Source organism: Miscanthus floridulus, chromosome 10, assembly GCF_019320115.1.
Source record: "Miscanthus floridulus cultivar M001 chromosome 10, ASM1932011v1, whole genome shotgun sequence".
Taxonomy (NCBI): Eukaryota; Viridiplantae; Streptophyta; class Magnoliopsida; order Poales; family Poaceae; genus Miscanthus; species Miscanthus floridulus.
Genome location: NC_089589.1, coordinates 42,488,499 through 42,502,992, shown reverse-complemented (window position 1 = coordinate 42,502,992; position 14,494 = coordinate 42,488,499). Strand labels below are relative to the sequence as shown.

Below are 14,494 nucleotides of genomic sequence, written 5' to 3'. Positions count from 1 at the left end.
GATTGTTTTATGCTCAGAGAGCTACTGCTAGTGGTGCGTTTAGGCCCAACAGAGAGAAGGATGGGCTGACATACGCCATCGGGACTATTGAACATGGTGGCCAAACTAGAGGCAAAGGAAGTGTCTTGTGGGAGCATGGATTCCCTCAGGATAGACCTTCCTACAGAAGCCGCCAGAGAAAGAAGGAAGAAGAGGCACAGCGGCTCCAGAGGTTGGAGGAAGCGGTGCGTGAAGCACAGGAGCGGGAAAAAAACCTTGAAGCGAGAATGCAGGAGGAAATCAGAAGGCAAGTGAAAATAGCAGTGAGTGCAAGCAAGCAGGCATCAGAGCCAGGAATCAACATTAGCCAATCTGTTTAGTTGAAAAGCAGCTGCGCTTCCACGGAGATACCAAATCAAGGGGACACAGGACTGCGCTTCCCTGTGGATGATGTCACTGAACCTTGTACATCGTGTGAGCTACACATTCCGAAGGGGAATTCCACAATCAAGGTGGCTATCGGTCTTGTTAATCCTATCGACCGAACCAAGACACCAAGGATTCATGGGAATATAATCCAAGAAGGATATGCTACCATCTCGGTAGATAAAGCTAAAAAAGGTTTTAGTGATTTGCCTCTTGACATTCCTGGAGGTGATGGCGAGAAGACTCTAGGAGAAGCAGAGAAGACATTCATTCTATGGCGCAAGCGCTACATCATCATTCTCGGGATGTCGGCTCCACCTCCTCCTGAACTACCTCACCATAGGTACGTGTGGATGAAAACACTACATCATTAATTTATATTGGCTTAAATAATTAACAATCTGCTCATAATAATATGTCATTCCTTTTTTATAGCAGATCCTCCCCCAACCTAAATCCAATTGTTCAATCGCTAGATCATCATAGTGCTCTGTACGATGACATTGTGTTGGAAGGCGAGGCTGCATCCACACCATCTCCAAGGAGGTCTCCAACGCCGTAGCTGCCACCTCCAAGGAGGTCTCCAACGCCGCTGCCACCACCTCCAAGGAGGTCTCCAACGCCTCCCCCGCCCCCGCCTACCAAGAAGCCTAGCAAGAGACCAGCCCCGCAAACGAAGAACCAGTCCCCACTGGCAAAGAAAGCCACCGTGAAACCAAGGGCTATTTCCAAAATAATATCTAAAGAGAAGAAAGAAGGAACTGATGCATATAAAAAAGATATGTCTAGATTATATGACAAACTTAAAAAGAATCAAGAAGCAAGGAGAAACCTGGAGAAACCGTACTTCTTCATAACTCCAGATATTCTAAGAAAAAGGGTGGCTTCTTACCAGCAACAACAGCGGGAATCTCGTAAGCCGTCCAAATCAACGTTAACGGACTATGACCGCACTCTCACCAAGTCAATTGAGGCGGCACAGAAAAAGAAGCGGGCAGGGAAAGGAGTTGCCCAACTCGGACAATAATTGCACCAATCAGTCCCCCCGCTAGTTGTTGGTAATGAATATGGTTCGAATTTAGGATTAATGCATCAGGAAAACATACCTCCGAATGTCGATTTGGATCACCTTGGTGAATTTATTGATGAGACTGGTCTCGACCTTTACTAGATGTTTGGTGATGGAAACATTGAGAGTGCGGCGGAGGTTGATATTTGGAAGAAAAAATTTGTACTAGGCCAGAGTCTATACAACCCTCAAGCCTTATCTGATCTAGGGACGCAAATGTACCTGCTAAACAAGTGGTACATGCAGGCGTCTACCGGTGGAGACTTCTGCGTTGGTGTTAGAATTAGAGACGAACATTGGTTTCGTGGCGATGATGTTATGTATGTTGACTTTGCAGAATTTCATCAACCATGCCACCTGACCTCTCTGGACAAAGTTATCATTAGCTGCTATTGCCTATAAGTAATAATTCTTTCGATCTATTATTAAACTCATCATATGTGTGTATATGCATATAAATTATCCTAACAAGTACTATATATATGCAGATTTACAATGACAGAGCTCAGAAAGGAAGGCTGCAATGAAATTGGTTTTGTTGATCCCCATATAGTATTCAAAGACCCAGTTACTCCAAAGACTAATTGGAAGTCTGAGTCCGAGAGTAACCTCATGAACTTCTTAGTGAACCAACGCCACAAGAAGGATATACTCTTTCCCTACAACTTCAAGTGAGTGTTAATAATGTCGATCATCCTTAATGGCTCATATGTTGATTCTAGTTAATTAATGAGTGTTATGCGTTATATCCTATAAACATATGCAGCAATCACTGGATATTGATGGACATCGATCTGGTGAAAAGTCACTTGATAATCTATGACTCGATGAGAAAACCACAACAAGACTACCAAGATATAATAGATATTATCCAGAGGTAATTTCGGTATCTCTAGCAACTATATATACACACAAAAATGATGATTAACTATATCTGATGACATGGCAAATTTTTTATTGGGCAGTGTTTGGAAAACCTTTATTGAGAAGCAACACATGGGAAAATACAAAGCGCCACTAAATGTAATCCCTTTGAAAGTAAGTCCCCTAAATCGCATCATCTTTATTAATTAAATATATAGCTTTCACTGGATCACCAGATTGGATGACAAATCTTTTTCTCATAAAGTGGTGTCTGAGGCAGGAATAGGAGAACAACTACTGTGGTTACTATGTTTGCAAGTTTATCAAGGTGGTCTCCCAAAGAACTCCTACAGAGAGACTCAAAGTAGGTTAAAAATACACTATATATTCATTTAATTATTATTATTAATTGTGTTACTATGTCTTTATATATATATGTACATATATTAATTTATTTTCCTTTAATTCAAACCTGTAGACTCGATGGTTGGAGGAAAAGGTCATACAGCAAGACCAAATCAAAGCAATTCAAGAGTCTATAGCCGGATTTTTTAATGAGCAGGTCATCGATTCCAAGGACGAGTTCTACTTCGACCCAACACTGCCATGGAAGCCAAGCTAGAGGATGAGAGGAAACTTGTTATATCACAACAACTGTAATGCAATCTTTTTGTAATATATGCACATGAAATAATATAATGTAAAATACACATATGCATGCATGCATGTAAATATATATATATATATATATATATATATATATATATATATATATATATATATATATATATATATTTCTATGCTTGAATTGTGTGATTTAATACATTCATTGTGCTTGAACCGAAACATACTATACGCGCGTATAAATGTATAATTAGCAGTGTACAATACGACTTCGAAAACCTATTTTGAAAAGAAAACAAAAAAATGAAAAGAAAAGAAAAAAAACCTTTAGTCCCGATTCGTATTACCAACCGGGACTAAAGGTGCCGGCCATCGTGGCATGTCAGGAGGTACCTTTAGTCCTGGTTGGTGTTACCCACCGGGACTAAAGGTCCTCCTTTAGTCCCGGTTCCTGACCCGGGACTAAAGGACCCCCTTTAGTCCCGAATGCTTGCTCCCGGGTGGGGAACCGGGACTAGAGGGGGTTCCCCACTGGGAGTAAAGCTCTGTTCTCTACCAGTGGATATAATCGAACAAGTTAGAGAACCTAAATGGACGATTCACGAGTTTAGGGATTGGGTGACACATACGGACAAGTTTAAGGATCTAAACAGATGATTTACGAGATCGGGATGACACAGTCGAACAAATTCAAAAATTGCTAGTGGACTTTACTCTTATCTATATCTCTCTTATAAAGCTAATCACACTATAAGTTCTATCTCGACATGCAAGTCATCCGCATCATCTTTCACTAACTATCCACGTCATCTCTCAATAATAGCAATGTTCATCCTACTAACTTTCAACCTCTTAATGCAACCAATTTTGATAAAATAGATGTAAGAACGTGTAGATGATTTAACTCATATATACAATAGTTTTTTAAGAGAATCCTATAGCAACGCCGGGTGTCTTCTAGTTCTTAGTATGCTTCTTCTCCGTGACGAGGTTTGGTATTGGCCATTGAGATGAGAAGAGAGAAAGCTTCTCTCATAGATTATAACTGGGTAACTCATTTGGGAATTGGTTGCTCATCCACCTTTGCATATATGCATGCCCACCCTTGTCTGCTCCATTAATGCTTCTTTACACCATCCATATTCTAACTTTTTTCCTGAACTCCACTATGCAAGTTAATTGTAATGTAGCAAAAGCATTTTTTTGCTATGAAGTTATTTATGAAAAGTCACTAAAATATACTAGAGAGAGTGTGGTATTGTTTTCAAGCAATTGTAACAAGAAACACAAGAATACGCGATTTTACTTTTACTTATGCTATGATATGTTTAAATGCTCAATCATCACTGCTACAAAAACAATTTTAATAGACAAACCCTCTAATATAGAGGTGGGCATTGTAGGTTGCCATGCATATCTGAAAATGGTGAGACGGGCTGCAGGAAAATGCGCACCCCTATTAATTAGGAGAGGTGGGCATTCTAAAACGACTGCTATGGTTAAACATCAATTACAGAGGTAGTTATATTAGGACGTCCGTCTCTCTATTAATCGATTAATAAAGGCATTTGTCCTAAGGCAACCTCGCTACTTTTTAAATAACTACCTCATTTCTAAATAGTTATTTCCAGAGGCGGGCCTGTTAAGAGCGTCATCTCTACAAATGACTAACAGATAACAAAACTGATTTGGTGTTTGAAAAGAAACTTGTTTATTCTCCTTTACAAATGGTACCATCGGTTATCCATTGGCTCCACATATGGGTTATCCTCAAAAAGGTTACTTCATGGGCTTTGGTTGCAGCGGCATCACAACAATTGGCGCAAGCGGTCACGGTTCTTTTCTCCCGACCATGCACATGAGTGACAATCTAGTCTTAGAATTGATAGTGATTAGAGTGCCAGGCTTCTCTTAGAATTGGTAATCATTAGAGTGCCAGGCTTCTCGTCTATTTGCTTTGTTTAGGTTGTGTGCTTTTATACAGAGGCTGAAATTGAGTTCATAATTATTATATCCACTCGATGTAATAATTATGAATTAATAAAATCCTTTTTTTATAAAAAATATGGCATTGCCTCTACACCTAAAATAATTATGACTTTTTTAAGCAAAGTCCGAAGAAGATGAAGTTTATGCCAAAATTGTTGAGCTCAATGACATCTACAATTCTACATCTTTGTAGTTCACATGATTTTTTTTTGTAAAATTTTTTAGAGTCCAGAAAATTTGTTTGAAGTTCTCTGATTTTGTAATTCAAAATCTACAATTTTCAAATGACCTCAGATTTTTTAAGGACACTCATACATACACACATTTTTGACATAATCAATACTAAAGTCATAGTTCACAATGTGACCGACAACTTTGTAGTTGATAATTTATTTTTGTTTGAAGTGATTTAGAACAGCAAAATGTTTTTTAAGTCGTAGATTTTAGGTCACGAATTCAAATACTAGGAAGCACACTATTTTGTTTTGTGAAAATCGTTAAGGGCTACTTTGGAAGTTAGTGGAGCCTATCCCAGGGAGGAAAACCCCCGATGGGGATTTTTTTGGACATTCGTTTCCCCGTGCGTACTTCCCTCGGGGGTCTTAGTTCCCTGCTGCTGTTTGGGAACCAAGGGGCAGAAATCCCTATGAACAAAAATAGTCTCAAAAACTGAGAAAAAAAGAGAGAAATATCTAGAAAAATCAAACAATATGATAAAGCTATTACATATCTAGATGACTCACAAATAATCATGAAAAGACTTGAGGAAAAAAAAAGCTTCTTAACACATATATGTCATCAAATAATATGATACAAGCATTTATTCGCCTCTCGATCAGCCTTGCAAGTTGCATCCAAAAGGTAAACTTGACTTCAAGTATTGTTCTGTAAAAATCCAGAAGGTAGAAGGATTGAGCTTCTACACTGCTATTCACCATCTTGCTAGTTTATCTTCAAGGCAAGAATATCCACCTCTGAAGAACTGATCACTAACTACACACATCACTGCTCATAGCTGCTACATGATCTGTCGTCTCCATCAAGAACCAACAGCTGCCAACGGCGCCACTACCACTGATGCCACATACGCATGGCCTGCACTCTGTCAGAGGGGCATACAGATGAACTACGTCAATGCATAACAGCAACAACAACAACAATGCATAAGCATTTTTAGGAAAAAAATGCATGAACTATATTACCTTTTTGTTTTAAAAAAGGCTAGAACTGAAATATGATTGATTAATCTAACACTGGCTGCTACTAATTACACTAGAATAACCTTACCTGATTGAACAAGTGGGTGATATGAGCAGATCCGCTAAGCAACTAAGAAGAAATGCAGTAATGCACCATGGAAAGGAAAATCCAGAGGAACCTGGAACCTCTACAACTACACCTCTCCAATGTGTTAACTCCACTAGATCACATGAGCAAAAATACTATTCTTATGCGACCCAACTAATCACTAATCTCTAACACCACTATCTCCTGACAGTACAGTAAGCAGACAACAATTAATCTGCTCGATCTGGGGATACATCTGAAGTACCAAAGACAGAGTGGGAAGATGGGAATCGAAATAAACTTACCTGCAGCCTGCAGGGCACCTGTCTGTTCGTGGCTGTAGAACAAGCGGACGACACACGTCACAGGAGGTGCAGACGAATCATGTGGCAGGAGATGCAGGGAAGGATGAGATTGCCATAATATCTATGTAATTGGAGCTCAAGAAGCTGAATAATGCAGATTACTGAGATTTCCATGTGCACAAAAGGCATTAATCTGACAAACCCATATGAACTTCCATATGGTTGTTAAAGCTGAACTCCATGCTTGAATCGCCAACAGGGACTCCATGAGTGAAGGGGCCTTATGCAGCGACAACAATTAATAGTGTGCTATTTCAAAAGTTCATGCATCTGCAAAGTATAGGAGGCAACAGGATAAGACAGATAGCGAATGAACGAGAAACAAAACGAGATTATGCGACAAAGAACCTCTACTAGCGTGAGCCTTGAATTAGTCTCACCAAGGCCAAAAAAAGAATTGGATTTAGAGACATTTACAAATCAAGCAGAACTACCTTTAGCTGGACAAGAAACTTTAACCCTTGTCTTCCAGAATGGTAAACAAAATCGATTTTGAAATATTAGACAAAGTACAATGGTGAACCTTTCCTTTTCTGCAGGAAGAGAACTTTCAGCTTGTTCTACCTCTAAACTTCTACCCACTAAACTGCTGGTCGAAAGCAATATGAGCCAAAAAACAACATATTCGTCCATCACGAGTACTTGATAAAGATTGCCTATTGAGTATTGACAATCAGAAAATAGCCATTTCTATCATGACCTGATAATAGATGGCTACCTGACCTAGAATGATAATTTCCTAGAGCTGATTGAATATACATTCAGAACAACAAAAGCAACGGAAGATAGCAAAGGTTGCTACCGATTACTGACTAGAAGAAAGCAACATTTCCAAATTGGAAACAGTGTGAGCCATCATAAACTGAAGAAAAAATAACAAAGCATCAACACACTTCTTGAGTTAAATTTATATTCAAGTTGGCAGGAAAATAGATATGGTTTTATCAGTTAGAACAAGATCACAACTATCCCTATTTACCTCTTGTGTAATCTAACAGATGCTCAGGTAAACTAACAGGTGCACAGATGCATAGGTAAAATAACAGATGAACAAACGCTCATCTAAACTAGCTAGGACTGCATACAGTTTCATTATAGTTAAACTGTGAGAAATTGAAGTGATTATTAGAATGAAAATTTTAGTTAAACAACATATGAATTACCAGGGAATTAGTCGGCATTTTAGAAAATTGTAAAAAATTGAACTATTATGGTCTATAGATAATGTGCAAACACTTCAGATTCAAGAAGCGGCTTGACACTATCACATAACTTCTAGTGGACTATTGAATTATTAAGAAAATGAACATGATTTTTCATTTGATTTGACAGATCAAAATAGCTGCTGCACCAAGGCATCTAGATCACTTGTTCACATTTCTAAAACATAATCTCAAGTCCTAATTATTTTACTATTGCCATCTTGCACATAGAGAAGAGAAAGGCATAATCTACTGCCAAGTTTCGTTCCTTTACCTAATGACCTCTTCTGCAGCTAGCCACAGGCCGAGTAGGGCTGCAGAAGGGGCGGGCGTCCCGCGGCCGGCTGAGGCGTGGAGCTGTGGACGCGTGGTCGCAGAGAGAACCGGTCTCGCCGTCGCCGTCTCGCCGGGAATCCTGGGCGGCCTCGGATCTTCTTCCCCAAGATCTACAAGGATCAGTGAGAGGAGCAGAGAGAGAAGAAACCCTAGCGGAGGCAGGGAGGTGCGGCCGTGCGGGATTCACCAAGTGGAGGCTGAGGTGCTGGCACGCAATGGAGGCGAGGACAGAGGGGGGCATCCATGGTGGCGACGGCGGAAGGGGTGCAGTCTCGCTCGAGGCGGAGTCGGCGAGGAGAAAAGATGCTCGATGCGTGACGGGGAAGGGAAGCGCTCCCGGCCAGATGACTCGTGGCTTCCTGCCCCGTGGAAAACAACGGGATGTGGGCTGCAACCCCGCGTCCAGTGGGCTTCCAAAGGGCGTGGCGGATTAGCCCAGGGGAGCTTGCCCCGAGGTTTCTGGACCTGGGAATTTACAGGGAACCCGGGGGGATTTTATGCTACCAAAGTAGCCCTAACAGGGTAATTTAGCCCGACTGTTTCTGTAGTTCCATTGACAAAGAAGAACAATTTAGACGCCCGTTTTTATTAACAAGTTTGTACTGACGGCCCGGGCGACCGCCTCTGGAAATGGAAATGAACTATGAACCGAGACCATTTCGCACAAGCAGTCAAGCCGCCTGCATCTGGAAATAGTATAGTCACTACAATTTGAATCCATGTGTTTGCATGTTAAGCTCCTGGTCTGGACTGAATGGCGTGCGTCCGAGCTCTGAAGACCTAACGTAAATGGGCCTGCAGCCCAATCTGAAATGAAATCTAAGAAAATGTTGCAAATCAGGAAAAAAAATGGCTATGGACTCAAATATAATCGGATCGTGATCTTTGTTTCATAGCTACATTTTGGATATCCTCTGCTTGTACTAATCGTCCTGAAGAGGTACATCTCTTATGAACCGGGAACTTAAAATTATCGATCCATGTCCCACGTGATATGTTTTGGGTATCCTCTGCTTGTACTAATCGTCCTGAAAAAGTACACCCCTTACGAACCGGGATCTTAAGATTATCGATCCACGTCCCACGTAATAAAATTATCGATCCACATCTCACGTATCCGTTCCTCGTACCCTATATACCGGAAACTTTGTGACTGTGCAACTAACACCACCCTGTAGATCAACAGCCCAGCATGCTCGGAGTGTCCGATCGTGACCGATTCGGACCACTCCCTCGTTCCCTTCATGCATCACAGGCCATCCTGCGCCACAGCCATCCAACTCCCATCTTTCAACGAGTTCACCCGTCCACAGACTCATGCATGGATCCTGTCTTTTAATAGGCATCACGAAGCAGGCGGAAGGTAATTAATGGCGCGGACAGCCCGCGGCGCCTCTCCTATTCCTACGACGGCGCCGGGGCCAGCCCTCCACCGACGCCCCCGACCTCGGTGGTGGTAGCACGCACGACGATCGCCATTGCCGCCACCTGCGCGATCGGGCGCGCGCGGCGAGACAATGACCTCCTCCGTAGCCCCAACCACGGCCGCCTCCCAACTGCATATTACCACCACCGCCACCGCCACCGCCACCTCTGCACTCACATCGCCCTCCTCAAACCACAGCCCCAGCAACGCGCGCTCCTCCCTGCATTCGGCGAGCAGCTCCCCTCGCGGCAGCAGCACCACCGGCGGCACGAACCAGGCGTGCGCGGCGTGCAAGTACCAGCGGCGCAAGTGCAACCCGGACTGCCCGCTGGCGCCCTACTTCCCCGCCGACCAGCAGCGGCGCTTCCTCAACGCGCACCGTCTCTTCGGGGTCAGCAACATCCTCAAGACGCTCAAGAAGCTCCGGCCGGACCTCTGCGCCGACGCCATGGGCACGCTCATCTACCAGTCCGACATGCGCGCGCAGGACCCCGTCGGCGGCTGCTACCGCCTCATCCTCAGCCTGGAGCGCCAGTTCGAGATCGAGACGGCCGAGCTCTCCGCCGTGCTCCACCACCTGGCGCTCTGCCGCCAAGCTGCCACGGCGGCCACCGCGATGCCACCGCAGCAGCAAAGCGGCGGCATGGCTGACCTCGACGTCACGTCTTCCAACCAGCCGCTCCTCCTCAACGCGCAGCAAGAGGTCGTTGACGCACTCTACACGACGACTCACGAAGCTGACATGGCCATCCTTCCAACCGACGAGGTCGTCCACCACCACGGTGGAGGCCACAGCCCCAAGGATGATCACGGTGAGCAGCAGCAGCAGCTCTTCGACTACTTCTATTACGACGCCACCGCCAGCGACGATGCCAGTAGCAAGCCTACCATCGACATCAACCTCGACAACATGCAACAATTCGATTTCGACGATAGCTGCGCCGCCGCAGACAAAGTGGATCTGACGTCTCCGGCGGGGCCTGATGAAGAAATAAGGCATCAGCAGCAGCACCTCGACGTGAATTGCGGCCAGATTGACGCCAAGGATTATTTCGAGATAAAGGCGGCGTCACTCGTCGACGCATTTGACATGCGGCAGGAGCTGCAGCCGGTGGTGGACGTGAACGACGCCGGGGTTGACATTGACATCAAGACGGTGGATGTGAATGCCGGCATTGGAGTCGACATCAAGGCGATGCACATGAACGCCAACGTCGACGTCAATGTCGACCTACAGGAGGAGGATGGCGCCATCAATGTCTCCACACAAATGGCAGCTGAGTCATCGCATTGCAGGCTAGGGTTAGGCTTTTCTTCGTTCTGATCAAACCTTCATTGTTCGCATGCATGGATGCCAATGCATGTGCGAATAAAATTTTTTTTTTGGATGATAGAGAAATTAGTTTTTTTTGGTCAACCGAAAGATCCAGACTTGTTTTTAAGAATTATGTATGAGCACAAAAAGATTATAAATCAGGCTAGAATTTCAATACAGTTTGTACTAATAATATAGTGTACGATTATGGAAATTTCATAATGTAATCATCTTGCAGGTTAAAAATTAATAATGCATCCTGATCTTTGTATATATCTTTTACTCTCTCTCTCTCCCAAAAATAAATGACGTTATGGGATGCGTGCTAGTCAAACTTTCTCAAGTTTGCTTAGGTTTATAGAAAATATTAGCAACATTTATATCACTAAAAAATTATTACAAAAATACATTCCACGATTTATATAATGATACTAGTTGTGCATTATAAATATTAATTTTTTTACATATAATTGGTCAAATTAAAAATGTTTGACTTCTCGAAAAGTGAGAATGACATTCTTCGTAGAACGGAGGGAGTAGTTTATAATCACAACCAGGTTATATAACGGCTTTATCCATAGTCTCTTAACAGTGATTGGTTTCTTTTTCTCTTTTTTTTTTACTTTTATGCATGAATATATGATCATGTCATTTGATTTGGGAGCTCGAATCTGAAACTACGTTTGGCTGGTTCTGTACCGCTCAGGTAATTAAGGAGTGGTGGGACAGAGATTTTAATGTACATTACTATAGTCAAGACATTTGGATATATAATCCTTCGGTACACAAGTAAAATATTTGTTAAAAAATTCAGTATGCAAATATAATTAACCTAACACTGCACGTCCGCAGAACACACAATCTCTGCCAGCCCATTGCTATCGGGTTTGCCAAGCCAGCAATGATCATGTTTCACTACCAGTTTGTAAAGCATATGATCAATTGGGATCCTCTAGACCCGACAGTGAAGCCCACTCACCGTCGGTTTGCCATGACTTGACAGTGATATATCATTATCTGGATCCTAGACTTACGATTCGACAGTGAAGCAGGGTCACTGCCGGCTCCAGCATATACGATAGTGGTGGGCTAGCAGGGATTATATGCTCGAAACAAAAGTGATATGTGGATATCATTGTCGGGTCAGGCCACAACCCGACAATAATGATATGCCATGTCGTGTCTTGATCTAGCAGCAGCAACACGATATCATTGTCAGTTTGTAATCAACTCAGTAGTGTCCTAACTACATTATAAAACCCCAACCACTTTCTTCCTCCTCCCTCCCATTCAAGCACACCTATCTAAGGAGACATCTTTCCCCCACCTCTCTCTCCATTGGTGCGGTTTTTTTCACCAAAATGCTCATGGAAGGGCCTGGTTTTTTAAGAATGAACATGATTCCCTTGCTTTAAGGTGGGTAACTAGCAATCCAATGAATTTGTAGCTTGTTTTGTTGATTATTGTTTTTATTATTCTCACGCTTGTTCTTTCTTCATTTTAGAGAGCATTTCCTTCATGAAGGCATCTGAATTTTTGGTGAATCTATTTGGTACTGGTAATTTATGGTTAATTAGTACCTATAGACCTATTTAATTTGTTGCTAGTTTGATTCATTATATGCTTTTGATTCTCTAGTAAATGTGATGCTTAGTTGGTTCCTTTAGTTTCTTCGTAATAGTGTAGCATAGAATAGAATTGTTCATGAGGCCTACCAATTTTTAGATGAACCCATGTAACATTGGTACTTTAAGGGTGCCATTAGCTAGCGACCCAATTCATTTTAGAATAATTTGGTTGATTCTCTAATAGATGTGGCAGTTTAATTGGAGGCAACCTTTCATAAAATGAGATTATCGTCCAGTTTATATTCTAGCTGTGGTTGCTATGAGATTTGAAATTCATTATTATTGGACATTCATTGTTAAAAAACTGGGTGATGGATATCAGCATTTTTGTAACAAAATTTAAATGATGTCTCACCCTCTTTTATTTATGCATACATAAGTTTTGAACTTCAACTAAATCCAATACCATACCATTTGTTTATTCATGGATTGAGGATAGATGTACCATCTCGCCTCTTCAGACCTTCAATTTGTGAAAGGCATCGTATTTTTTATCCAGACGACCAAAGCTTATGTCATGCGTAATCTACGTGATGAAGGCTACATGTACTGCCCATGTAGAGATTACAAGTTTGATCATGAAGAGCTTTGGATTGAAATAACTAGACAAAGGCCTTGATTGTTTCCGCTTAAATAATCTGATTCTCGGTGAAAAAGCGAGAATCTTGCCAAATGCTTCAATTATTTCTAATTCTCTCCATTTCAGCACTTTGAACTAGCACAATTGAGATTTGAGAATCAAAAAGTCCCTGTGGTACGATGGTTATAATATAATCAATTATAAGCGGTCCCAAACAGGGCCATAGTTCTTGCTTTGTCCCAAGGACCAATGATATTCACAATCCTACTCTTGAATTCTTGCATCGTTGGATTGCTATGACCCTAAATCCTAGGGCCGATGTTAGGACGTACTATTCGAATTAATGAGCTAAATATCTTGTATGCATGGTTAATAGAATTCATGTTTCACCTATCATTGTGAGTTTGTGACGATTGAGCATTGGAAGGTTGTTTTCACTCGAGTTGGTAGTGTAGAATATAATGCACTCCGCTTGTCACTAGAATTTCTAGTGGTCTTGGTTTGCTCAACAAGGTAGTAGTACTTATCTTGATGGCAGTCGCCAACTCCTATACGAAGAAGATTTTGTGTAGGCTCATATGCTTAGAGTTGCTTCCGATGTATCTTTATTCACAACTTACCGCGGCTATACAACTGAGATCGCTTTGTCATGTGTGACCTTTCAGTTGTATAACATGAAAAAGGTAACTCTTGAACTCGAGAAGAAAGAAGCTACACGCAAGAGTTTTTTAGGTGAAATGGCTACTAGAAGGTGTAGACGAGCTCAAGCGGCCCTAGAGCAACAACATTGTTCGACCTCACATATTACACCACCCATAGTTGGGTGGAACCAACAAGGCTATCACAAAAGCTTGTTGGAACCAACCACCTAAATCAAATTAAGTAGGGGGTCTCATTGCCAAGAGGGTCCTACTACCATGGAAGCGGTAGTGGAAACCTCTATAGAGAGCTCTAAAGGCTATCAACCAATTATGGTGCACATCACTCGACCTTGACCTACGAGCACTATGGTTGGCCACTTGGCCTCCATCGCGACACCTCCTCACCTCACACATCAAGTGGAGAACCTTGACATCAGAATATGTGAGATGCAACAGATGTTGGACATCCACATCTATAAAACACTGAAGTATGGCAACAACAGTCTGGGAGGTGAGCTGGTAGAAACACAGGCCCTATTGTAGAAAAATCTAGCGTGGTAGGATGAATATTTCCACTATATAGTTTCAAGTAAGACACATTTTCAAGATAATAAGTTTGGGAGAGAAAACCCCAACAAGGTAAGTTGTATCAACCTGTTGTATATCTATGGCACAAATAAGTTAGTTTGTTTTTTGCCTTTTTATTGATTCCCACTCTGCCTCGTCCGCTTCTCTCAAGAAAAAAAACTTCCAACTCTGTCTC

The 14,494-nt window shown here is 42.2% G+C and overlaps 1 protein-coding gene and 1 long non-coding RNA gene across 3 annotated transcripts; one reads left to right on the top strand and one right to left on the bottom strand.

Annotated features, from left to right (window-relative positions):
* Positions 1-5,782: 5,782 nt before the first annotated feature.
* Positions 5,783-8,467, bottom strand: LOC136490183 (uncharacterized). 2 transcript variants are annotated; one of them, XR_010767542.1, is made up of 4 exons: positions 8,329-8,455; positions 8,080-8,251; positions 6,544-6,873; positions 5,783-6,053 (listed from the first exon to the last, which is right to left on the bottom strand). It is a non-coding gene; the product is annotated as an uncharacterized lncRNA (long non-coding RNA). The 2 variants fall into 2 exon arrangements; XR_010767541.1 differs by having other exon boundaries at positions 8,080-8,467.
* A 1,029-nt stretch (positions 8,468-9,496) lies between these two features.
* Positions 9,497-11,043, top strand: LOC136490090 (uncharacterized). The gene has a single exon (XM_066486577.1). The coding sequence runs from the start codon at positions 9,659-9,661 to the stop codon at positions 10,889-10,891; it is 1,233 nt and encodes a 410-aa protein (XP_066342674.1). The 5' UTR covers positions 9,497-9,658; the 3' UTR covers positions 10,892-11,043.
* Positions 11,044-14,494: the final 3,451 nt, after the last annotated feature.

What these genes read in the sequence shown, in the direction of transcription:
- LOC136490090 (XM_066486577.1), top strand. Translation starts at nt 9,659, where the DNA reads ATGACCTCCTCCGTAGCCCCAACCACGGCCGCCTCCCAACTGCATATT.